Source organism: Artibeus jamaicensis, unplaced genomic scaffold, assembly GCF_021234435.1.
Source record: "Artibeus jamaicensis isolate MK-2021 breed Jamaican fruit bat unplaced genomic scaffold, CSHL_Jam_final contig_797, whole genome shotgun sequence".
Classification (NCBI taxonomy): Eukaryota; Metazoa; Chordata; class Mammalia; order Chiroptera; family Phyllostomidae; genus Artibeus; species Artibeus jamaicensis.
The window spans coordinates 2,147,538-2,173,464 of record NW_026521977.1 but is presented as its reverse complement, the minus strand read 5'-3'; the positions used below and the strand labels follow the sequence as shown (position 1 = coordinate 2,173,464).

The 25,927-nt window shown below is 46.5% G+C and overlaps 2 protein-coding genes across 16 annotated transcripts in view; one reads left to right on the top strand and one right to left on the bottom strand.

Annotated features, from left to right (window-relative positions):
• Positions 1-8,886, top strand: part of RNF141 (ring finger protein 141) — a 28,491-nt gene extending 19,605 nt beyond the window's left edge. For all 4 annotated transcript variants that reach the window (XM_037133874.2, XM_037133875.2, XM_037133876.2 and 1 more), the window contains exon 6: positions 5,615-8,886. In XM_037133874.2, coding sequence (XP_036989769.1) covers positions 5,615-5,765 — 151 coding nt within the window. In that variant the 3' untranslated portion in view covers positions 5,766-8,886. The remainder of the gene's footprint in view (positions 1-5,614) is intronic.
• A 573-nt stretch (positions 8,887-9,459) lies between these two features.
• The window catches only part of AMPD3 (adenosine monophosphate deaminase 3), a 319,382-nt gene continuing 302,914 nt past the window's right edge, over positions 9,460-25,927 (bottom strand). For 11 of the 12 annotated variants that reach the window (XM_053673002.1, XM_053673010.1, XM_053673001.1 and 8 more), the window contains 9 exons: positions 23,242-23,436; positions 21,767-21,898; positions 21,073-21,236; positions 20,213-20,339; positions 17,404-17,567; positions 16,201-16,321; positions 14,883-15,056; positions 13,195-13,305; positions 9,460-12,183 (listed from right to left, as the gene is read on the bottom strand). In XM_053673002.1, the coding sequence (XP_053528977.1) occupies positions 12,007-12,183; positions 13,195-13,305; positions 14,883-15,056; positions 16,201-16,321; positions 17,404-17,567; positions 20,213-20,339; positions 21,073-21,236; positions 21,767-21,898; positions 23,242-23,436 (1,365 nt within the window). In that variant the 3' untranslated portion in view covers positions 9,460-12,006. The remainder of the gene's footprint in view (positions 12,184-13,194; positions 13,306-14,882; positions 15,057-16,200; positions 16,322-17,403; positions 17,568-20,212; positions 20,340-21,072; positions 21,237-21,766; positions 21,899-23,241; positions 23,437-25,927) is intronic. The other variant, XM_053673003.1, reaches the window with a different exon arrangement.

The window sequence follows — 25,927 nt, the reverse complement described above, 5'->3', positions numbered from 1 at the left end:
GTTCTTTAGTCCTTTGGATTTATTTATTTATTTATTTATTTATTTATTTATTTATTTTTAGAGAGAGAGGAAGGGAGGGAGAAAAAGGGAGAGAGACATCAGTGTGCTGTTGCCTTTTGCAAGCCCCCTACAGGGGAGTGGGGGAACCTGGCCCACAACCCAGGCATGTGCCCTGACTGGGAATAGAACCAGCAACCTTTGGTTTGCAGGCCTGTGCTCAATCCCTTGAGCCACACCAGCCAGGACAGTACTTTGAATTTTATGGCATACCCCCATATGGTTAAAAGTGTAAATGTGAGGATGTATTTTAGTTTTGGCAGTTTACTTTTGCTTAAGGAGATTTGTGCCTGACTTGAGTCTAGAATCACATGCTTCCATTTTTCCTTTCTATATGATTAGTGGAAATAATATGAACCCCTGCATAATTGGACCTGGAGGGAACTTGAGAGATCAGCTAGTCAAGCTCATTAATTCACAAAGTAAGAATCACATCTAAGAGAATTTATCATTGGTGTCCAGTAAACTACGTATATTTAAAGTACAGTTGGATACATTTTGACATGTGGACACATGCACAAAAGCCGTCATGACAGTACAATCCATGGTCAAGTCCAGCAGGCAACTGCTGCTTCGCTCTCAGCCATGCTAAAGTAGTTTGGGGTTTTCTAGAATTTTTATAACTGAAATCATACAATATTTACTCTATTTTTGTCTGGCTTCTTTCTTTCAATATAATTATTTTGAGATTTACCTATGTTGTATCAGTAGTTCCTTCTTATTACCAAATAGTATTCATTGTATGGCTGTATCACAGCTTATTAATCCATTCACCTGTTGATGGACATTGGGTTATTTCGAATTTTTGGTTATTAACAAATAAAGGCTTTTTAAAACTTTGTATATTTTTAATTTTGACAATGTTTCTTTTGCCAAAATAAATGGAAATTCAGTTTCCAAATTTAGAAGTTAAAAACACTACTTTTTCCAGAACCTTGCCCATCTATCCAAAAGTATAAAATCTAGATCTCTTCAAATATCAAGTGAAAGACAGTTATCCTTATAATGACATAAATAAAAATAAAACAGTATTACAAAAACCGCTTTCACTTATAAGGACAGGGTTTTAGCACATATAGTATTGGTAAGCCTGTGGACAAACTAGCACTTTTATACATTGTAGGTCAGTATATAAATTGTTACAACTGCTTTGGGATACATTTTGTCAATATCTATTAAATTATTTTTATTTTAAAAGCAACTTAAAGCATAACATACATGCAATAAAATGCACCCATTTTATGCATATATTTCAGTACATTTTGACAATTTTTTACAACCATGTAACCAGCATGACAATCAAGATACAGAACATTTTCCTCTCCCCAAAAAGTTTAGTGCCTGGGACGAAGTCAGTAATAGGGATTGGAAATCTTTGTGTGTATTATAGTTGATAGGAAAATCATAGATACTTTTTTTTATCACATTACGTAGAATAAATACCATTTACTACCATCATTACTTTGAAATTGTGGCAGTTTTCAAACTCACCAGAATACATTTACAAATAAACCTTTTATATACATTTGTGGGAAAGTCATTTTATGGATACACATTTTGGGTTTTTTTCTTGGGTAAATACCTAATGGTGGAATTGCTAGATCACATGGTAGGTATACTTGTCATATGTTTAACTTTTTAAGAAACTGCCAACTGTTTTCCAAAGTAGCTGTACCGTTTTACACTTCCACCAACCGTGAAGAAGAGTTACAGTTGCTCCACAGCCTTGTCAGCACTTGGTTTTGTCAGTCCTTTCAGTTTTAGCCATTCTTTAGATGTGTAGTAGTATCTCATTATGATATTAATTTGCATTTCTCTGCTGACTGGTGATGTTGAGCATCTTTTCATGTACTAATTTACCATCTATTTGTTTTTGGTGAAGTGTCATTCAAAGTTTGCGAGTTCTTCATGTATTATTGATATATATTCTTTATTAGATATATGATTTGCAAATACTTCTCCCACTCTGTGATTTGCCTTTTCATTCTCTCAAGAATGTCTTTCAAAGAGTAGAAGTTTTTAATTTTGACAAGGTTCAATATATCAGTTTGTGATTTATGGAGAGTGATCTTAGTGTCATACCTAACAAATCTTTGTCTATCTTCTGAGAGCTTTATTGTTTTCAGGTTTTACATTGGGGCCTATGACCCACTTTGAGTTAATTATTTAATGTAGTGTGAGGTATCAATCAAAATTCTTTTTTTGTATATGGCTCCAATTTCTCCAGCACATTTTGTAGAAAAGACTGTCTACAGTAAATTGCCTCTGCACCTTTGTTGAAAAACATTTGTTCAAATACATGTGGGTATATTTCTGGGTTCCGTTCTCTTCCATTGATCTATTTGTCTATTTCATACCACTACCTCAGTATCTTGATTACTATCTAGCATTTAAAATCAGGAAGTGTTCATCCTCAAACTTTGTTCTTCTTTTTCAAAGTTGTTTTGGCTGTTCCCAGGTCTTTCGAATTTTGATATGAGTTTTAAAATCAGCTTGTCAGTTCCTACAAAAATGCTGTAAGGATTTTGGTTGGGATTGAAGATCAGTTTGGAGAGTGTTACCCTATTAACAATATCTGGTCTTCCAGTCCACAAACACAGTATATTTCCTCCATTTATTTAAGTCTTGCTTAATTTCTCTTACCAACTTTTGTGGTCTTCAGTGTTGCATTATCTCTGACAGATTTATCCCTACATACTTTATATTTCTTATGCTATTTTAAATGGTATTTTTAAATTTCAGTGTATGATTATTTGTTGCTAGTATATAAAAATATAATAGGTTTTTGTGTTTCAGTTCATATATTCTGCAACCTTATTAAACTTATTTATTAGTTTGATAGCCTTTTATGTAGGTTGCTTAGGATTTTCTTGAATGTCTGAACATCATTTTAAAAAAAATATTTATTCTGGATATAGAATTCCGGACTGATAGTATTTTTTTCAGTACTTAAAGATGTTGCTTCATTCTCATTTTTCTCACATTGTTTCCTATCAGAAATTTCTCATCCTTATCTTTTTTCCTGTGTGGTTGGTAATTGTACCTTTTCCCCCTCCGGTTGCTTCTAAGATGTTTGTTTGTTGTTGTTTTGATTTTGACTGGCTTTGATCAAGTTGATTAGGATGTGCCTCAGGCTAGTTCTCTTCACATTCCTTGTTCTTAGGGTTCATCAAGTTCTTCGGATTTCTAGGTTTATGGTATCGGTTCTGGAAGTATTTTCACCATTATTTCTCAAATATTTTTTTTTCATTCTCTCCCCTTCCTTCTGGGACTGCAGCTAAATAATAAACTCGTTGGACCACTCGAAGTTGTCCCGTGGTTCACTGACGCTGTTGTCCTTTTTTACGTTTTTTTAGTCATTTTCTCTGTGTTTTATTTTGGGTAGTTCATAGCTCTGTGTCTTTTCAAATCACTGATTTTTTTTCTACAATGTCTAACCTGCCATTAATTCCCATCCAGTGTGTTTTTTACTTCAGATACGGTGTTTTCATCTCTAAAACTTTGGTTTGGAGTTTTAAATATCTTCTCTGCCTCTACTTATGCATTTGATCTTTCCTCTAGTATTTTACTTTTTTAATAGAAAATTTATATAAGATTTTATTTGAACCCAATTGATGACAGTGCCAGGGAGCGAGGTCTCAGATGCTCCAGAGAATGACAGTTCTCTCTCTCTTTTTTTATTGTTGTTCAGGTACTCCTCTAGTATTTTTTAATATTTGGAATATGGGTATCATAACCTTTCATTTTCTTCTCTGCTAATTCTAACATTTGTGTCAGTTTTGGATTGGTTTTCACTGGCTTTTCTCTTCATTTCAGGTTGTATTCTTCTGCTTCTTTTTATGGCTGGTAGATCTTGATTGGGTGCCAAACATTGTGATTTTTACCTTTTTGGGTACTGGGTATTTTTGTATTACTATAAATATCCTTGAGCTTTGTTCTGAAATATAGTTACTTGGAAACGGTTTGATCTTTTTGCATCTTGCTTTTACGATTTGTTAGGCAGGACCAGAGCAGTGTTTAGTTTAGAGCGAATTATGTCCTACTAATGGGCAAGGCCCTTCAGAGTACTTGATGCTCCGAGTTACAAGGTTGTCCAGCCTGGCTGGTAGGAACAGGCAATGTCCCAGGCCCTTCGCAAGCTTTGGTTACTGTCCCCTCAAATCCTTTTGGGTGATTCCTCAGCATCAAGTAGCTTCCTCACATGCACACACTGCTGAATGTACGAGGGGAACCTTCGGCAGATTCGGGGATTTTCCCTTTGTGCAGCTTTCTCCACACGAGTTCTCCGCCCTGTGAACTCGAGCTGCCTCAGCCTCCTGAGGTTCTCAGCTCTGTCCCTTCAACGAGGGGAGCCTAGGATCCCCCTGCTTCCTCTGGCCAAGAGACTGTCAAGGCAGTGAGCTGGGGCAGTTTCCGGGCTCATCTCCTTTGCTTCCCGTCTCTCAGGGATGATTGTCCTTCGTCGTCTGATATCCATCCGGTCTGTCCCTATTGGCCAGAGCAGAAGTTGACTTTTTTTTAATTGTGGCTTTTGTGTCCAGAAGAGCACACACATTATCTTGTAAAGTATCTCTGAGGAACCAGAAATGAAATTGGGTAACAGAGTATATACCAACTCTAGTGTTCACATTTAGTCTTTGGAACAGATTTCTTAGTTTTTGCACAAAAGCCAAAGAGCAACTGATGTAATTTAATTACTTTGGTCTCAGATTTCACTGAGAGATGAAGAGAAAAACATTCTCCCTGCATGACATGTTGCTGGCTCAAATATGGTATTTTTGAAAGTTCCAAAATAATGTTTGACAAGACAAAAAAAATCCCTTTGAAAAACATCTCATTTAAGTGATCATATATAAACTCTTCTCCTGTCAGGAAAATTCTTCTGTGTGTAAAGTTATCTTTTACTTTAAACCTCAAATACTTTCATTTTATTGTCTGTAGTGGCAAAAGACAGGAAAAAACCTAAATGTTCTTCCCTGGGAGACTAGTTAAAAGAACGGTAGCCTATTCATACAGTGTGTGTTTAAAAGAATAGACAGCTCTAACATACTGGTACATAATGGCCTACAAGATATATTAGCAAGTTAAATAAGAAAAAAGCAGCCCTGGCTAGTGTGGCTGAGTGGATTGAGTCCCAGCCTGTGAACCAAAGGGTCACTGGTTCGATTCCCAGTCAGGCCACATGCCTGGGTTGCAGGCCAGGTCCCCAGTAGGGGGCACATGAGAGGCAACCACACATTGATGTTTCTCTCCCTCTCTCTCTCTCCCCCCACCTTCTCCTCTCTAAAAATAAATAAATAAATAATTAAAAAATTTTAAAAAGCAGCTGTGTGTGTGAACACATAAGCTTGATCGTGCCTGGTCAGGGGTAGTGGCGCTTGCCCCTGGGGGGGTGAGAATCAAAGATTGGGATGGAGGCGCAGATTTTATTTTTCACTGTATACTTTCCTGCTATTTACTTTTTAAAAAACCGTGTACATGTATTATTTTCTAACAAACCTGTTTAAAAAAAAAAAAAAAGAAAGAAAAACTGTTCTTTAATTGACTTCTCTACTAGGAGTGACCGACACAGGAATTGCCCTATTTGTCGCCTGCAGATGACTGGAGCACATGAGTCTTGGGTGGTGTCGGACGCACCCACCGAAGATGACATGGCTAACTATATTCTTAACATGGCAGATGAGGCCGGCCAGCCTCACCAACCGTGACCTTGGGGCGAAGTGTTTTGTTGCTAGTGTGGGCTCCAGACGCTTTGGTCTTGGAGGAAGAATGCAGGGGTGCGTGGCATGGCACAGGGAGCTCACTTTTCCCCATCCTCTCATTTTTGCCCTTTTCCAACAGTTTGTCCCATTTCTTTTGGTAAACTGTTTGTGTCTTCCATTTACGGTAAACTAAAATTCGCTACTGTTTTAGACCATGTTTTCCTGTTACTTACCTGTTCTAATATAGTGTATTAGAACTAATTGCTCTTGAATACTTTGCTGAGGTAACCACAACATTACCAGAGGCTTCTGAAGCACTACTATTTTCCAGGGTAGGAGTATTCCGAAATCTGTTTAGGTAGGTTTAAAATAAACCGTGAATGTTAAAAAGGTGTAGCCACTGAGAGAAAACTTTAAATGACTGAAAATGTAGAATACATCAAAGTGCATGTTACTACTTAAATTAGTCTTTCTGCTGGAATCTAAGGAGTATGTATGCCCCCTTGTGGTTAATTATTGCTCCTTTAATAATTTTTACTTGAAAAATTCTACAGTTCTTTTTCATAACTTCAGTCATGTGTTTCAGAATTACATGGTTTTTACTTAAAAAGCCTTTTCCCCCCACGCTGTGTCATTTGGGTGAAGGCTATAAAGTCAAGTGTAACTTGGCCATGTGAATGGATTTCTGATGGGAATCTTCTTGTCTGGTCTAGAAATGCTTTCCCACAGCTGGGGAACTATTCTAAATAGCTTTTGAAAATGCTCATGTGTCTTGGAATTTCAGAAGAAAATTTTCATCCCGGATCCTAAATTTTATATGTCCAAGTTATGGAAAATCACTCAATACTGGTTTATGGTGCTTTTATTTTCTTAACTTGAAAGCATCTTTCTGAGGCCAAGACCACAATTTCCTTAGATGAAGAGAGAACAAAATAGGATGTAGCCTTTTAACCATATGTACATAAAAACACCTCTGAAAATTAGGAGATAATTTGGCTTTCTTAATGTTTCATTCTACTTGTTTTGAAATACTTTGAAAGAGTGTAATCATAATGGAATTATAATGTTCGGTGTCACTTCAACCATCATTTTAAAAATGTGTGCTTATAAAATAAAATTTTTTGTTTCATGTTACACTATTTCAGCATGTAATAAAACTAGGGCCTGATGTCTCCTTTTAAAAGGATGTCAATATCCCATGTAACTTATCTGACTTCTTTGTAAATTGCAAATATTTTCTGAAGTACCAAAGTATACAATTAAGGTTGCTGCTTATTGATCACAAAATTCTTGGATACTAGGATTTTAATAGGCATGCAAATTAAATAATTCATTTTTAATGTCTGACCAAAGGTGGCTTGACTTTTACCCCCAAAATGTTGATAACTAATTGGTGGGCATTCATGACGGGGGCAGGTCAGTACCAAGTTAACACTCACTATGGACATTTATGCCCAGTCCTGAGCTCTGTCATCTAGACCTGGCTGTGTACTTCACAGTTCTGTGACCTTGAGAAAGTCCCTTCCTCTGGTTTGTAGTTTCATACTTTAGAAACTGAGATTTCATTTGTGGTTTTTACTTTATTTCAGCACTAGAATTTTTCCCCCCAAGTACATGTGCACACACACCATGTACCCCTTTATAAATTCATGTTTTATTAGTATAAATTTCTTTATATAAACTTCATATACTATTATACTAAATATTGTAAAATCAGTCAGTGAAAACATGTATTAATGCATTGGTGACATCCAGTATGTTAGAATTTGGTGAGTAACACAGCTGGAGGATGGGACTTGGTTTTTAAAGTAATTTTTTTTCAAAAACAATTTTTAAGTTAAATTCAAGTCATATTTGCAGTACCCTGACTCTCCTCCATGAGCATTAGTATTCCATGGACCATATTTTTAAAATCTTGGGATAGGTGATCCCCTGATAGCTTTTTTAGCTCTAAGATTTTAAATTGTCCTTTTGGATTAGACTTGCTAAGTCCAATTCAGATTGCCTAATTTATGACTGTTTCTGAAAATGAATAGAGTTGCTTTACAGATTTTTTGGATCCTTCCCAGGTATAGCCAGTGATTTTATCCCTCAGAATCTTTCACCTTTCAAGGAGTTATTTAACAGTAAGCACAGCAGCCTAACGATACCCAAACCTTTTTATTAGTCGTTATGAGCTCCAAGAAACTAACTCACCTCCTGTGAAATGTAAAATGTTATTCTTAGCCTTCTCTAATAAATGAGCAGTTTTTTGTTCACTCCATTAAACTGGGTAATAATTCTCTAACATGTGAATATTAGGTATGTTGTATTATAATAACTAATCGTAAAAGTTGTAAATATGTTTGATGGATGAAATGTATACCTTTTGTATTTGTATAGCTTTGTCTTTTTAATTATGAGGTACTTAAATGCACTTACTATGATAGGAAATATAATGTGCCTTCTATGATCCGTAAAATGGTCTCATGAACTCTAAGAAATTTGTTTAATGTTATGAAGTTTTCCCTACCCTAACTCGGTAACAAAGGGTTTACTCATTATAATGCTATCGAACTTTAGTTCAAGAAAATGGATTTGACTATGTACTGAATTTAGAAGTTGAGAATAGTAGTATCTGTTTCTTAGGATAAACTGATAATATTGTGCAATAAATAATCTTTTTCAAGTAAATTTTAATTAATTGAAGAGATTTTTCTTCTTGTGTAGTTTCATAGTCTTAAACACTAAACATTTATATTCCATAAAGGACTGTTTTGTATTGTGACCTGGGGGTTTGTGATGCAGATTCATTTAAAATTGGACTCAATTTTCTTTTGCTTAACATATATCTACATAATGAGGCTTCTTGAAAATATCTTTTGGTTCAGTGATTTTTAACATTGAGAAGTTGGATTTACTAAAAGGCAGTTCAAAGACTTTGTACTTTAACTGCTTTCTTCATTAAGTCAAGCTTAACCTGCTCTGTCCAGGAATAAGAAACTCCATGGGGGTCAGGGAAATAGCTGGTCACCCACATGGACGCTGGACAGCACAATGACAGTACAATATAAACAGTTTACAGCAGACTTTCATTTGTTTTCTTATCTTTTTACCCTACTGGACAATAAAAATAATTGATAAAATATTCCATCCTGTGACAGTTTCGGTGTTTACTTTATAAAATTATTTCTAAGGTAAAATAGAGAAGCACGTTAGAATCTTAGTGCTGAGAAGGGGAAAGCCATCTATAAGAAGGAATGCTAATTTATAATTAAATTTACTGACATATGTCACCATGGAGACGAACACATTTTTGGTATCAAAAGACATAAAAGCCTCCTCAGATATGTTTTGGTAATCTTGCAGTTGCGACTTACTCTTTTTTTCTTTTAAATATTTTATTTATTTATTTTTAGTGAGAGGGGAAGGGAGGGATGGAGAAAGAGTGGGAGAGAAACATCAATGTGTGGTTGCTTCTTGCACGCCCCCTACTGGGGACCTGGCCCGCAACCCTGGCATGTGCCCTGACTGGGAATCGAACTGGCTACCCTTTGGGTCACAGCCCACCCTCAATCCACTGAGCTATACCAGCCAAGGCTGACTTATTCTTTATCATCTTATTATCTAGCATCATCTTTCTAATAAAATATTTATTTAGAGGTTGGGATATAAAAACTCCCAGGGAACTATATTTGTATGATTAGTATTCCTTTTATTGAAGTTAGTTACACTTGTTCTTTATAATATAGTCATTGTTTGGATATAGAATACTCAGGTATATTAGTATTCTATACATACTAATGTCACCTTCAGCTGTATCTACAAATCCAGGAAAAGATGAATATTGTTTCACCGACACAGCACTCAGGAACAAGTAAAGAAAAACCCAGAGGGATGGTTTGCAATTCTGCTTTAATGCAGGACATGAGGAAGTAAAGACCCAGGACAGGCCTTGGTAAATACCAACGTAGGAGCTATGATTTGTTTTCACAAGACAAAAGGCAACAACACAAATCATGTCAGCAATGCAGTTTGAAGTACGGAACACACAATGTGAAGTTGAGCCTTCTAGAAGGAGGGATAACACCTCAAAAACTGCTTTTTTTAGAAACAGTTACCTTTGATTCCATGAAAGGAAGTAGGAATCACCCCCCAAAATGGCCAGCTGGGTACAATGAGTCAATAAAAATGCAAAGTGCTACAGAAAAAGGAAGGTGTCTGAAAAGTTTGCAAAGGACAGGCAAAATGCAGTAAGTGTTGGCTGAACAGATTAAAGTATTATCCAGGGAACAGGGAATGAACATGTGTGGCAGAAGTTGGAGGAAAAAGCTAGCAAAGGTTTACCTTCTGGGTAAAATGAGCTTGAGTTTAAAATTTTTGAGTTTTTCTAGTGAATGTCTGAGTCTTAATTAAACATCAATTGGTAGTTATTGACAGCTTTTAATGATGCTCAAACCTTTCTTACAGTAGAAAACAAACATTTTCTTTAAATAGTATTGAAGTAGTTTTAAATTATTGAGCCATAAAGCCTCCTAACAGACTTTATTTATTTAATAATTAAAAACAAATACTTGATACAGCTAAAACAACAATGAAAAACTGTACAATGCTTGTGATATTAGGACAAATGTATACAAATGGGGGCTTTTCAAAAATAATGAATGACTAAGATGAATGCTGGGTTTTCATTCCATGTCATGATTAGCTGTAAGATAGCATACATGTTTGTTTAGTTTAAAAAAATACACACTACATTTATTGTTCATATGCTAAGTTGACCAGTGGAGGGGGAGCAAGCATTATAAAATAAAGTCACAGGACAAGAAATTCTGACATTAAATAAGCATTTCCACAGGCAAAATTAGGGTTCTTCCAACCCCACGATTCAGAAGGATGTCCCCCCAGTCTGCATCTGCCCACAGTAATGGCCAAGAAGGTCCTTGAGCAGTGCGTTGTGTACTAGGAGCACATACCCTTAAAATATTGCCAAAAGGGAAGTCCCTTTCTTTATTCAACATACATTTATTGAGGCATTTATTGAGCACCTACTATGTACCAGGCACTAGTAACACAGATGATGAGTACATTGGTAAAGCTTACTTTCTGATCAGTCTTAAAATATGCTTTCTACCTGGCCCCTATGGCCACTTAATATCTTCTGAAAAAGTCTGTGTACTACGTAAGGGAGAAATTTTGCCTCTAAAAAGAAAGGCACCAGGCTACAGGGATAAAAATTACATTTCTGAGGTTTTGTGGAATAGTGGAGAAAGACTGGGGTAGGAGTAGGGAAACCTAGCTCTAGTCCTATCACTAGCTGGGTGAGCTTAAGTAAACCTCTCTTCTCTGGCCCTAATTCTTCACAAGTGAAGTGATAACTGGGCTACAATCGTAGAATGTTGGGGCCAGAAGGAACAGAGATTGGCTAGTGTGGTGCTTTTCAAAGTCCTCAGGTCAAATGAAAATATGTGGAAGTCCCAGTGAAAAACTTGATGAAAGCACAGTCACCTTGAAGAGGCAAAGGCAGCACCCACAGCCTCCCTCCCCTTGCCTCCCCCACCCTGAAGTTGGGTGGCGGGGGAGGGGTTCACCAAACACCATTTGAAAACCTCTCATCTGATCCAAACCCTCACTTTTTGGATAAGGAAACAAAGACAGAATAGGAGTGGGTGTTTCAATGTGCACATTTGGCTTCCTAACTAGAAAGGAGGGTGGCGGGCTAAATAAAACAGTTTAAAAATTTCATTAAAAACACAAAGAAGGAAGCTATTTTAACCCTCTCAAAGTAGTTCCTTTATGAAAGGGACCTTTGAAATTGATTGTGTTTAAGGCAGCCAGCCAGCCAGCCAGCCGGGGGGCTGAAATGAACAACTAGCAGCTACCCGCAGGGCTTGCAGCAGACTTGGACTTCGGCAGAAAACCACCGGGGACCCTGCATCGGTAGGCACTTGGACCGTGGAAGACCCTGGCCCCAACAATGCAAGCACTAGTGGTTTCAAGAGAAATATTTGGAAAATTCGGAATGAGTATCTACACGTGTGCACTCCCCAGGCCCTCTAGGAGTAGTCACCATCTGTTACTCAGAAACACTAACAGAAGTGGGGTTCGGTCTGCAAGTGAACGGTGCAGCCAAGGTCGCTGGGTCTGAGAGTTCCTCAGGGGCATCCTCTCCCTGGAGGACAACGCCGAGCGTGCTATCTGGACCACTGTTAATCACGGCAGACTTGAAATCAAACCAGAAAGTTAAAATGCATGTCCAGTGCTGGACCTACTTAGCCAGGGCTGTGATCTCTTGTGACTTCATGGCATCGGACAGGAAGCTGAGCTCGTTGCATAAGGTTTCGTATCGGAATGCCATCCGGATCTGAGCAACGTTTGTCTTTCGAATATCATTTCCTTCGGGTCCTTCTTTATAATAATGCTGTCCCAGAAACTTCTGCTTTTCCTGTGGACCAAGAGAAATACGAATGAAGCAATACACCTGAGATTCACTTTCTCTCCCACACAGCGGCTCTGGCATGCAGATGCGCCCCTCAGCACGTCTCCATCAGCATCCTTTCTCCACAGGGCTCTTAGGAAATTCCTCCTGGCCTCCGTGTCCTCAAGGATGTCACCCTTCATTTCCCACTATGCTGTCCTTGATCAGAAAGGAAAGATGACTGCTGGTGAGGACAAAGGCGAGGTGAAGACTCTCAGTCCCTCCTGAGAGCTGACAAGGGCAGACAGTCAGGTGTTGGGGAGAGCCAGTCCTGGGAACCAAACACACAGAGTGAGTCCTCAGCCTCCAACTCCTCTGCATCAGCATCAGTAAGAGCAGCACCAATACAACCCTCTTCCTGTGCCAGTGACATCACCCAGCGGGGGTACCCAGACCCAAGACACCATCTAGAGCAACAGGTCTCAACCCTGCACGTCAGAATCACCTAGGAAGCTGTAAAAAAAAAATTGCTGATGTCCAGGTCCCGTCCCTAGAGTTTTTAAATCAGTCTAACTAGTGTTCATCTATTCAACAAACACTAAGCGCCCAGGATGTGCCAGGGACTGTTCTAGACCCTGGGGATAGGATGCCGAACAAAACAGTCTCCACCCCAGTGGAAATTCCACTCTAGAAAGAAAGACAGAAAAATACAAAACTATATATTGCAAGATAAATAATGGTAAATATTTCGAAGAAAAGTCGATTAAAGGGATGGGGAACGAAGGCAAATGTGTCTGTTGTAGAACGGCTGACAGGACGGCCTCTGAGGGGCAGACATTTGAGTGAAGGTCTGAAAAAGGTGACAGCAGCCAGGAAGACTCACACGGCTCCTCCTCGGTATTCGTCCCTGGAGCATGGGTTTCAGTGTGACAGAGACCCTGCTCGTCCCCTTCCTCCCTGACCCCAGAGCCTGGAAAGTACCAGGCTCACAGGCAGGCCCTGTGCACGGGCAAGGACAGCGGGCCGCCCGCCCCGTACCTGATGCGAGAGGCCGCTCTGCAGCACGCTGTTCCTGGCGATTTCACACAGGTCACACGTGCTCAGCTTCCACACCTGGGCTGCAATTGCATATTCTTCCATAAGCGCTTCCTAGATCCCCCCAAAGTAAATGTATTAGATGGCAGAATGTCGGCTTCAGTGCCTCACAGATTCCCCAGCTAGAAACATCAAACGTTATTTGATGACTAGCACCTGGATAATCAAACAACATCCTCCCCTTTAAATGACAAAGGGAAAAGATCTTTTTTGTGTGAAACCTCAGGTTACCAAGGAGATACATATCAGAGAGCCTACATATATGTGTTTGTTAAGTAGCACATGTTCAAAGCCCTGAGCACCATGGTCACGGGGCACCAGCCTGCCCTCCCGTGACAGGCTCCTGGGTCAGTCATACCTTTAGTACCTGCTCTATGGCTTTGTCTTTTATTTAACAGACCATTTTCTTAAGATTGTCCAAAAATAAAAGTTAATCTGAGCAAAGTACCAAGAGCAGTGATCGAACCCTAAGTCAAAATGAGAATGACCAAGTGTGAGCATTGAGACAGTGCGGGGCCTGGGTTCGGGCTGTGCTTTCGCTTCATCCCCTGGGATGCGACGAGCCTGGTGACCGAGCCCTTGTATCACCTCGTTGCCGCCCCACTGCCTCTGTGTCCCAGAGCAGCGGTTCTTAAAATGTGGACACAGGACCCTGGGGGTCCCCAAGGCCTTTTAAAGGGCCCTCCCTTTTCAACCTACATATCTTTGTGAGACAGGGTTTATTTCTCACAACAGAGGGAATGCCAATACGAGACACCGTCTGTCTTCTGTTAAATCGGACATGAAAGAGATTTGCAAAAATGTAAAACAATGCCATTTTCTTATTTTGTTTTGGAAAATACGCTTTTCATAAAAATTGCCATTTAAGTAACATTTAACAGGTTTATTAACATTATTTTTAAATGAGTTAACATTTTTCAACCTTTCACTCGTTTCTAACATAGTTCAATGTCACTAGATGTAACTCATGTAGACAGCAGCGCTCTGAGGGCCTCCATTCTTGAGCATCTGAAGGGGTCTTGAGACCAAAAGCTTGGACTGGGAACCTGTCCTCGAAGACTCTGGTGCTTCTGTTTTTACTACTCAGTGGCTGTCTTATCGATGCCATCGACATGTGCTCGGCACACTGATGGCTGGTCCCCATGAGTGACATCACCTCTCCCTTCCTCTTTCCTTTCCCCAGAGAGCCAAAGTGCAATAATAAAACAGTATTAACAAAAACGGTAGCTAACATTTTGGATACGTGCTATATGCAAACACTGTTTTAGACTGTGGTTCATTATCTTAGTGGAGCCTTGCAATACAGTACAGGTAGCTGTAGAGCCAATTTTATCTCCATTTTACACACGAGAAGGAGTAACAGAGAGAGACATCAAGTAACTTCACTAGCATCATGGAGCTAGTGAATTCAAAGGCAGGGAAAACAGAACAAGGCAAGGAATTGCAACTGTGCCTTCAAAGATTCAAGGACCCTGAAAGCACACGCCTGGGAGGAACTCTTCCCTCACCAGGAGCTTCCCTGCTGTCTTCACTGGGCCCCCCACCCACCCTGAGAGCAGAACTGAGCCTTATGCTCAGGTGCCTGCAACAGCCTAGGACCGGGGCCTGCCGGGGACCCCTGAAGTCCTCACCTTCGTGTAGTGGAACTGCATGGGGTCATCGGTGGAGAGAGAGACATGCAGTCCCTTGTGCAGGAATTCCCTCAGAGGGTTTTTGGAATACTCGAGGAACAGACTGTTGTTGCTGAGCGGAGACATGGCAATGGGGATCTGGGCCAGGTAGTAGAGATACTGCAACACCGGACTCTGCAAAAGAACCACCAAACTCAGGTGACCAGGGGAGGGAGGGGACAGGGTGGACAGGGAGGAAGCAGAGGAGAAGCATCATCAGTGGAAGCCAGGGGCCTAAGCAGTGTCTGTGCACATCCCCAACCAAGCCCGAGTTCCCCAAAGCCATGTCGCCCATCCCCCTCGCCTCCCCTGACATCTCCATTCACCTCATTCTTGTCACATGCCCATCCCTCCCTGGGACTGCCCTCCTGTCCAGTGTTGGAAGTACTTGCTCTTTCCCCCAAAGTGGGGGCCAGCTCAGGGCAGGAAGGGCAGTTACATGGCCCAGCTGACCCCAACCTGCAGACTCAGCTCCCCTCCCCTAGGCGCTGACCCCGACTGGTCAGTCCAGAAGATGCCCCACTTGGTTCCTTGGTTGCTCTGACTGCAAACATCCAGGCTGAGACTGCAAACACTCCGGATCCTCAGGGTGGGAAGGGGCAGACCTGACTGGGCTAGAGCAGCTCTTTGGTGCAGCACCTACCCCACACGGAACTGCAGCTGGTGATTAGACCTCTCCAGGACCAGAGCAGGGGAGCAGTTCAAGCAGACGCTGCCCTGTGAGGGTGGTCCAGATGACGGAGAAGACCCAGTGCAGAGTTCATGGTAGCACTATTTATATCAGGGAAAATCTGGGACTCTGTCCAGAATCAATTACAGACCATCTAAATGGCAGGCCATCCCTCCATCGGCCTTCAGAATGAGGAGCATAGATATTATGTTGCAGCACAGAAAAAATGCTCAGTATACAAAGTTAACGGACAAAAAAAGGAACCAAAAATCTGTCTTCATTATTAAAATAAGCATTTAGAAATGTGCTCTGGGGAAAAAAAGGTTGGAACTGGGAAAACTAAAAAGCTGTAAGTGGCTGTTTCTGTGAAAGCAACAGCAACATAGGTTTTTCTCCCCCATCTCTCCATGTTGGAAATCCAAACTGTGTTATAATTCTACAGTTATATATGAAACCAAGATGACTACAGACAGCCCAGCCCAGAAGAAGGTTCCACTGGCCAGAGGCTCCCAGAGGGCAAGCAGGAACCCAGGAGTCCCCACTCCCCCACCAGGGGAGCCCAGGGCAGGACCGCCACCGAGGGACGGTGTCCGTGAACGGCCTGGTCACCTTCTTGAGGAGCAGCCCGTGGGAGATGTTGTCGGCAGTCAGGAAAGCAGACACCAGGTGGGTGATGGAGCCGGCTTCCCCACAGTGAGGCCGGAACAGGAACGTGCTCAGACCCCGTTCCCTGCAGGACAAGTGAGGCAGGCTCTCCGTCAGCAAGAACTCCTGGGCCACGCTGCCCAGGACCCCGCAGGCGGGGATCCTAGCTCAGGGCCTACTTCAGGGGAGACAGTCACCCATGGTGGAGTCAGCACAGCGGACCCAGGACACCCTGGAAATTGTCCCTCCCAGAATTCGGAGGCCAGGCCCAGATACCTCAGAGCCAAGAGACGCCATCCCTGAGGAACGGAGAGGGGGGCCTTGTGGGAGAAAGACCCTGCCCGGCCCTCCACCCACTCCTCCCCTTCCTCTCTCCGCCAGGCCTGCAGCCCAGATTCACAGACGTTCAGAGCCAGGGAAGCCAGGAGAAATCTGAGTCCAACTTCATTGTTATGCAAATGGAAAAACCCAGAGAACCCAGAGAGTGGAGCTGAGCAGGTCCATGGCAGAGCCAGAACCAGAGGCCCCTCGTCCAAACGCTCTGCCCCCACCCAACACCAGGCCAAGTGCTTTCAGTGGGTCCCCTGCAAAACCTCCACCCCCACAAATGAGCACTGGCTGAGGCTGAGCTAGTTAGGCCCTAGGGCCCAGCGGGGGTGGGAGCCCCAGGGGCACGGGTGGCTCAGTGTCCTGTGCCCTGGGCACCCGACTCCAGCCACGCGTGCCTCCCCTGCGTGTGTGCACTGGTGGGAGTCTGTGCATGTGAGACCATCGGCTGCCAGCTCTGTGAGGACACGGGTTTAGTCTGCTTTGTTCCCTGCATATATGTGTCCAGTGTCCAGGACAGAGTCATATAGTGGGTACGATGACTTATTTCATGAATAATTGCATGTGTGAACACTTGGTGTGGTGGTAAGCGAACATGCATGTGTTTGCACAGCTACATATCACATCAGGGATGGACAGGTACACGAGTAGTTTCTTTGTGGATGTAAGTGAACATGTGTGTGTACAGGCATGGGGTTTGGCTTCGTGGGATGCATGATGGACTGTGTCTGCAGTGGGTGTGACTGCATGTGTGGGTGGCCCCAGGTAGTCAGCGGGGGCATGTCCCTGGGTCTCAGGTTTGAGGGCCCGTGGCCACGAGTGCAGGGCCGGCCCACCCACCTGCGGAGGTTGTTGAGCACCATAATGTTGGCGTACATGTAGTACAGGTAGTAGCTGTAGGGCGGGTTCTGCTCACTGGTCCAGACGTCCGGGTTGGGGCTCTTGTCTGAGAACATGTGGTCACTGTGCTTGGACTCATCATCCACGCTGTCAAACCCCGTCACCTGGGAGGGACAAGGGGTCCTGCATCAAGCTGAGGCCAGTGAGCTGCCGGAGGCCTTGGAGTCCAGGCCTCTCAGGTTCGCACCTCAGCTGAGAGCCCAGGGTCACTGCCAAGGATGGGGAGCGGGCACAAGGCCACCATCTATGCCTCCAGGGCTTCCAAAGGCACCCGGAAGGCCAGACTGGAGAGTGCTGAGTCCCTGTGTCATGGCAAGGGGACATTCGGGCCAGGGGAACAGCGAGGCAGCCATGCCCACTGCCCATACCCACTGCTGTGTCAAGGAGGAGGCCAGTGCTGCAAGGCAGCCACTGCCATCAGCAGCAGGGACTGCTCCTCTGAGGGGGAAGGGGACAGGCATTTCCCATGCAGCTGCTATACTTCAGGCCCAGCCTGAAGGGCTTACCACACATCAACCAATTTAATCCTCAGAGCGACCCTGCGAGGGAGGGCTTGGCGGTGAGCAAACCAGAGCCAAAGCGATTAAGCAGCTTGCTCATGGGAGACCACCAGGCTCGGAGTCTAAATGGGCTCAGCATCTGGACTCTGGGGCTGTAGGTGGAGAATGCCCTGGGGCATGTCCCAGGTGCACTCACGAAAAAATAGCCTGGAAGCTTCACAAGCAGGCCGAGGTGGGCCCCATTCAATACGGCCCCTTGGAAGGCTGAGCCACGGCTTTGGGAGGAGGTGGCTCTGCTCGCCAGCTCCTCCCTGGGAACTGCCCTCTGAGCCAGCTCAGCTGGGGTCCAAACTTCGACCCCAGGGGCCCCGCCCTAGTCTCAGGCTTCCTAGTCACCTGATCCCAGAGGTCAGGCCCTGACCACAAATGTACCTACGAGGACACAGGCTCTCGGCCAGGACGTGAGGCAGCTTTGCTAACGTGTCCCTCCTTTCACTCACGCACAGCAGTGCTCTGGGGAGGGGGGCTTCTGAAAGACCGCCCACTTTGCTCCACTACCGGCCCAGACTGGGGGCTCTCAGCCCAAGCCCACCCAGGTCTGCTTCTTCTCCCAAAGGAGCAAGGAACCACCAGGGTCTGTCGAGAATATTTCCTGTCACGGAGCCACGTGTGTCAAAAGGCGAGTCCCCGCTGTAGTCTCAGCATGGCCTGCAGGGGCGTGGGCAGTAGGGGAGCGTCGAGCTCTGCTCTCCGTGCTCACTAGCTCCAGGCCTCACCGGAACTCTCAGGGCCTGGCAGGGGGTAATGTCAGCCCCTCTCCTGGGCTCTGTTCCAACCGATGCAGGGCCTCGGGCTGAGCCTTAACTCTTCCTCTTCTTCCTTAAGTCTGCTCTTCCCCCACTGTGAGCAACGGCCCCTGCAAGGAGCACTGTCCCCTCCCCAACACAACCAGGCACCAGCAGGCCCCCTAGGCTTTTCCCTCCAGCTCACTGAAGGCTCTGCTGGGTCCTGCCAACCTACACGCATGCCCTTCACTCTGCCCGGAGTCCCCGGCCTGCCTCCTGTGCACGCCACGTGTTTCTTACTTAGGCTGCAGTACAGTGTAGGGGTAATGGCACCTGCTCGGGAGTCAGGCACCTGGATATGATGAGCCCCAGTTCTGCCACCTGTTAGTTTGAATCCCCTCATGCGCACACTGGAGCTCGGAGCTCCGCAGGGCTGGTGTGGGGATTAAATGAGACAATCCCCGGAGAGCACTTCGCACGGGCTCCGACACACGGCAAACACAAACACTGCGTGTTATTAACACCGACACGGTGTAAAGTAGGGCAGTGAGGAGGTCGAAGCACGATCATGCCGCGGTGTGGGCCACCGGGGAGGGCAGCAAGCGATAACTGAGCTGTTACGGCGAGTTCAAGTCCCGCCATCTGTCTGATTGCAGGAACAGGCCCCTGACTCTTATCTTGCCCCCTCCCCAACCTCCAGCCACCTTCTGTTCTGGGCCATTCACCACAACAGCCAGGATGGCGTTTGTCTAAAACATACAGTCCACGGTGTCCCTCAGCTTGTTCAAACCTTTCTGGTAGCCCTCCCCCACCCCCCACACACACATGCACCAACTCAATCACCCCGCCCCAGGACCCCAGCCCTCCGGCATCTTCCCTGCCTCCCTCCTTGTCCGAAATCATCTCCATAACCTCCCCCAGATACTGAACTTGCTTCTCACTGTCTCCAGCTACCTCCATGCCAGGCACACAGAGCAAGCGACCAGCTCCGGTCCCCCTTACGCCCTTTCTCGCTGGCCTCTCCTACCTCCCTTCTCTCCGTCTCCCTAACCAGATACGGAAGGTAGGTAATCTTTTGTGGGGCTTGTGTGCTTAAGGTGTGAGGACTGTCTTTCTAGGTAAAAGCAGGAGAGCTGAAATGTCTGCCTTTCTAAAGAACACAGAGGCTGCTGCTCAGTGCTGCTGGGGCAAGATCAAGTCTTTCCAGCCCCACCCGGCCAGGAGCTGGTTCCTCAGTCCTGCCCCAGCACCCTGCCCCCACCCCCAGCCCCAGAGCTGCCCCTGAGGAGACAGGTGGGAGAAGTGCTGTTTTAGAAATTCGGCCTCTTGGGGCTGGCAACGCCAAGCCTGGGGCACAGCAGGGACAGGATCTGAGGAGGGAAGCCTGGTCCGACCCACGGAGAATCCTCCCCTTGCTCCACCGCTGCGCCCTCCGCTCTTAGCCAGGACACCACCCCTGCTTACATATTTGAGGAAGAGGTGAAGCTCTCGGTGATCCTGGGGGTTGATTGTAGCCTCGAAAAGGGGCAGGAAGATGTTTTCCAGCATCTTCCCAAAGTTTGGCAGCAGCTTCTTTGACCTAAATATGTCACTGGGGAAAGCAAAGACAATGATCAGGGTGGGCCTGACAGCCCCCTTGGCCCGTCTGAGGTTTACCTCAGTCATTTTCTTAAGCAGCTATCCTCACCGTTGAAACACCCAGAGTGAAGGCAGAGGTGTGGCCTGAACCCAGACCCTCCCCCTGCTCTCCAAATCCCCACAACTTCTGCAACACCAGGCACTGGCTGGCGACTCAGCACCTACCCAACCCATCAGGGAGCCCTCTCCAGCCAGAGGCCTTCCTGGGAGAAGGGCGGAGGGGTTCTGGCTGACCAAGGGTCTGAGAGATGAGTCCTCCTATCGCCCAGTGATCCAAACTCTCCACCACTCAGCTCAGTTCCCCTAAACCACAAGCCCCAGCCTGTCCAGGGCCAGGAACCCCCACGCCAGCCAGATGGGGGAGGGCAGTGGTGGTCTGAGTCAGATTTAGGGAGAGGGCCAGCAATGGAGGCCACTCACCCAAAAGGACATCTGCATCCTGCAGCGAGAAGAAGACAGGCAGTCGTTCCCGCCAGGCATTTGCACATATATATTCTTTAAAGAATAACAACTTGTCACAAAGACTTTCTGCTGACCACCCCTTCTTACAGGAAAATCCCTGGGGAGAAGAGGCCTCAGTTCGCACCAGAACAGGTCCCACCTGTCAATAGTGCAGGCTCAGTGGCCCATGCAGGACAGGCTGGGGCCCCAGAGAGCTCAGGCAGACAGCAGGCCAATTCACTTACTAGATCCGGGGCACCTGGATGATCCAGCGCATGTTGGGTGAGTAGACCTTGTGCTGGATGAACCAGCGGGCCAGGCTGGGCCACTCGTCAGGACTGCGGCCGTAGATGGAGAGCCGCGGCTCTGAGTACTGGTACTTGCTCTCCTCCAGCTCCCGGGCCACCTCCTGGCACCAAGAAGAGCTCAGGTCAGGCCAACAGCACCCCAGCTGCTGGATCCTGCCGCTCCCTCAGCCACCTGCTCCCAGGCTGGGAAGGCCTCATCTACATCACCCTGCTGCCAAGTACGTACTCACTCGCCTCAGCAGAGGCCCCCTCCAGGAGAGAAAGGCCTGGGGTTTGCACCACCGTGTGCACAACCAGGCCAAGCAGCAGACACGGCTCCACATGGAGCTAAGCTGCTCCCAGCCAAGTGCAGGCTGCAGACAGACAGGGCAGCAAGGCTGGACGCTGTGAGTGCTCCCACGGTGGATACCCTCCCCCTGCCCTTGCCTGCAGTGGACACTGGCCTGCCCAGGCTTGGGAGCTGGCGGCCAGGGCAAGAGCACTGGGCCCTGAGCACCTGGACCTCACTGGAGCTGGACAGTGGATGGACAGGGATTTGAGAAGGACATGACGACAGGCCACACACACGCCCCGCCCCCACCCCCGATGCTGTCAGGTAGCTGAGGAGGACTTGGAGAGGCTGAGGGCTCACCTTGACCATCCGAGCAAAGTACTCTCCTCCCAGGTAGTTCTCAGTTTTCAAATACAGGTCCCGCAGCTCACTGGCCCCCACAGGGTTGTATTTCGAGTTGAACTTGTCAAAGCGGTGGAATGTCTGCCGGCCCTGGAAAGAGGAGGCCACCAAATAGATTCACCACACCGTTCTGCGGCCACCACACACTCTCCTTCCCAGGCCTTTACAAGGTGGCCTTACACACGGCCACGCTGAAAGATGTCTTCTATGTCAGTTCTTGCATAAACTCTTGGAATGCCCTGGGGCCAGGCCCAGGTATCCCCGCTCGGTCAGCCTGGGCGTCCCTCTGTGAGGCCCTCTGTGAAAGAGGACCAGGCAGGGGGCCTCGTGCCCTAAGCTACTGTGGCTCAAAGCACCACGGAGTGAGCAGAGTACTAAGCAACTGAACAATCAATAAGGTGTGTCCTGTTACCGCTTAGACTTCAGAAGGCACTGTTTCCACCGTATGTCATTCTTCAACACAGACTTTTTTATTGTGGTAAAACATGCACAGCACAAAATTTACTCCCATGGCCATTTTAAGTGTTCAGTTCAGGGGCGTCAAACACATTCATGTCGTTGTGCATCCATCATCACCATCCGTGTGCAGAACTCTCTCCATCTTGTGAAACTGAAATTCTGTGCCCATTAAACAAGGACTCCCCGTTCTCCCCTCCCCTCAGCCCCCAGCATCCGCTACTCTCCTTTCTGTCTCTGCAAACTTGCCTGTTCTAAGCACCCCAGACAAGTGGAATCAAACACTGTCCTTTTGGATGTGGCTCCTTTCACTTAGCGCAATGTTCTCCAGGATCATTCCTACTGTGGCTGATATCAGACTCCTGTCCTTTTGAAGGCTGAAAAACATTCCATCGCATGGACGTGCCACATTTTGTATTTCCATTCACCTGTTGATGGATACTTGGGCTGCTCCTGCCTTTGGGGCATTGTGAATTCTGCTGCTAGAAGCCTTGAGATGGAAGTATCAGTTTTAGTCTCTGCTTTCAATTCTTTGGGGAACTGACCTGGGACCAAAACCACTGGAGTCTGTGGAAATGCTATATTTAACTTTTTGAGGAAACTCCATACTGTTTCCTATAGTAGCTGCACCATCGTTTAGTATTTTAATTACTTTGAAATGTCGATGGGCTTGTGGCATTCACCATTCTATAGGCAAGGAAATAGGAATGTAAGTGAGTTGCTTAAGGACACACAACTCCTCAGTGACAGAAGTGGAATTAGAACCGGGACCTGCTGACTCCCGGTGGCAGCCCTGTGTCAGGGCTGTTCCCTGCCTCGCTGCTCTGAGGCCGAGTGATCCCTCACGGTCTCCACGGCTAGAAGAGGAGGAGCTGCTTACACACCCAGCCTCTCTCCCAGCACAATCGTGGCTCCGTTTCAAGGGGCTGAGTCCCCAGCCAGGACCGATGGAGGCGCCGGGGCAGAAGCTCACTCACCGCGTGGACGTCCAGCGAATCCACAGTGAGGTCATAAGGGTCCATGTGCAGGCTGTCAAACACCTGCCGCAAGGTGATCTTCCGGCCCTGCTTCTCCGTCACAATTCTGTCAGGCTCCGTCTGGTACGTGTGCTTGATGAAGCGCAGCAAGTGCTTCTGGTTCATGCAGGCAGCCGCATGGATGTGCGTGTCCACCTGCAACACAGAGCCCGCCGACCCCTGAGCTGGGGCACCTCCGCTGGCAACAACAGGCAGGACTCCCAACCCTTGAGGGGGAGCACAGAGCCCCCTTCTGACCTTCTGGGCCATGGAGGCAGCCCCCACCAAAGCCTGGATGCCCCCTCCCCATTGCTTCTCTAGACACTGGGACTGGTCTCCGTTCCTCTGGCCTTGCTGCCCAATCCTCCTCCTTCCAGCATCAAGAGATCTTTTTAAATTGCAGGCTGCATCCGGCCACTCTCCTCATGACAAAACATCAATGCCCCTCATGTCTTCAAGATTAAGCTCAAGCTCCTTAGCCTGGGATTCAAGGCTGATGTCAAGCCTTATCTTTGCTCTGACCGGCCCGGTTTTCTGCTTCAGCCACGACAGCATTTCCAGGTGCCCGAGGCAACAGGCTTTCCCACACCACGTCACGTTGCCCATGAATTTCCTTGGCCTGGCATTCCTTCCTTTTTACTCATCGCTCTCATCCACCTGGAAATTTCCTCCAACCTCCACTTGAAAGCCAGTCCCGATCCCCCAAGCACTGCTGATGAGCCTCCCCTCGCCCAGCCCGGGAACCTGACATGCGCAGTACAGACTCTCCCTGTGCTGTGCATGTCCTCCTGCTCCGCTCTACTTTCCTGGCTTCCCCTTCACTAGACTGGGAGCTCCTCAAGGACAGGGATCATGTCTGAAGCATCTAAATCTCCAGCACCTTCCCCAGAGCCTGATATGATGTATTAATGAAATCGATTCATGGGTGAATAAAACAAATGAACAGGTATAATAGGCCCCAGTAGTTTTGATAATATCCACATGCTCGTATAACACTGAGAGCCCACAAAATCCCACTCCACCTACCGACCTGTCTTAGAACCCCTAGAGCCTTCCCTTCGGCTACCAGCGTCAAAGAAACAGAGCCCTGGCCAAGCTGAGGACAGCCTAAGGTCACAGTGGGCCTTCTGGCTCCCCTTCCAAGCGCCCGAAGGGCCTAAGGGAGGTTCCCAGGAGGGTGGTAGCAGCCTCACTAGCCAGGGTGCCACTGGCAGCCACACTGCACTATGCAGTTACTTCTGCAGCTAACCGGGCACTGTGCCAGGCCTGGGAATGCTGTCCACACTGGCCAGGCATCTCCAAGTCATGCCAGGCCAGACATTTGATCTAGAACCTGTCCCAGCATTATACCAGCCTGCCCATGTCACTCATCAAGGCCCTTCCTGCCATTAATACAGGAAGACAGACCACTAGACATCAGAGAAAAGAAACAATTCCAAGCACCAAAAGCATAGTACAAAGACTCAGGCACTTCAGGGATGGGCTGGGCTCAGGTGGCCACACAGGGGAAGGTCAGCTTGGCTTAGCGCAGCCAGACACAGCTGGACTCGACCACCTCAGCGTGACTCAACACATTCCCGGTTTTCCTGTCACAACCTCCGGCTTACCAGTGACACACTGCAGGGGTACAGTATATCTTTGCTCCCCTGAGTCACAAGATGAGTGAGGAAAACAACTGGACAATGCAGAAAGCATCCAACTTCAAAATATCCAAGATGATTATTTTGAGAACACATAAAAGACCTCACTAGATGTCAGTGTTTTCACTTCACTGGAAGATCCAACTGCATTTCTTCTTTCTCCTAACATTCAGGTCTCAACAAGCAGCAGAGTTTCCAGACAGGGCAGGCCGATATCTGGCCCCGAGGCCAACAGTGACTGTTTCCATACCCATGCAGACATCAATAATCAATTACAGCACCTTTTCACTACACTTCGGGAGCAGCCTGAGGTAGTCACTCCTAACTGGTCGTTTGGCACAGAACATGAAACCTGTTTGCTATCCCTGATACAACACAAACCGGTCAAGGCCTAATTCCACCCAACTCCCAAGCCGCAAACTTACTCAGCCTCTCTTTCTTAGCTCTGAGCAAAACACATTTGTCTCCGTCACACAGTCCTGCCAGTTGGGCCCTGTGGTGTCATAGCCCATGACCTTCTGCAGTGTTGCAGGTACTATCACAAACACCACCCACATCGTCGCCACGCGCAGCTCTGCCGAGCACGGCCCTGGCGTGCCCCCACCATGCTGCCAGCCACCTCGGGAACACGGAGGCCACCCTGGGTTTCAGAAAGCCAGCTCTCCCCCCACAGTACCAGCTCCCAGGGTAAATAAAATCCTAGGAACTAACTTCAGAAGATACAGACCCCAACCTTCAGGGCATCCCAGCTCCGGAGATGTGCTGGCCTTTAACCATGGATCTAGGATGACAGGAATCCAGGATGACTAACCCGGGGTGATGCACACCGGACCATCACTGTCCGTCTCGGAATGGGCGGGGCTCATCTGCACGCAGAGGACTTTGCAACCCCCTCCCTTGATCTCTTCGTTCTCTTCCCCTCTACTTCCCATAAACACCTCTGCCTGCACTGAGAGGTGGAGATGGGCTCTGTGACAAGAGTCCCCCATCTTCCAGGTGGCCAGCAT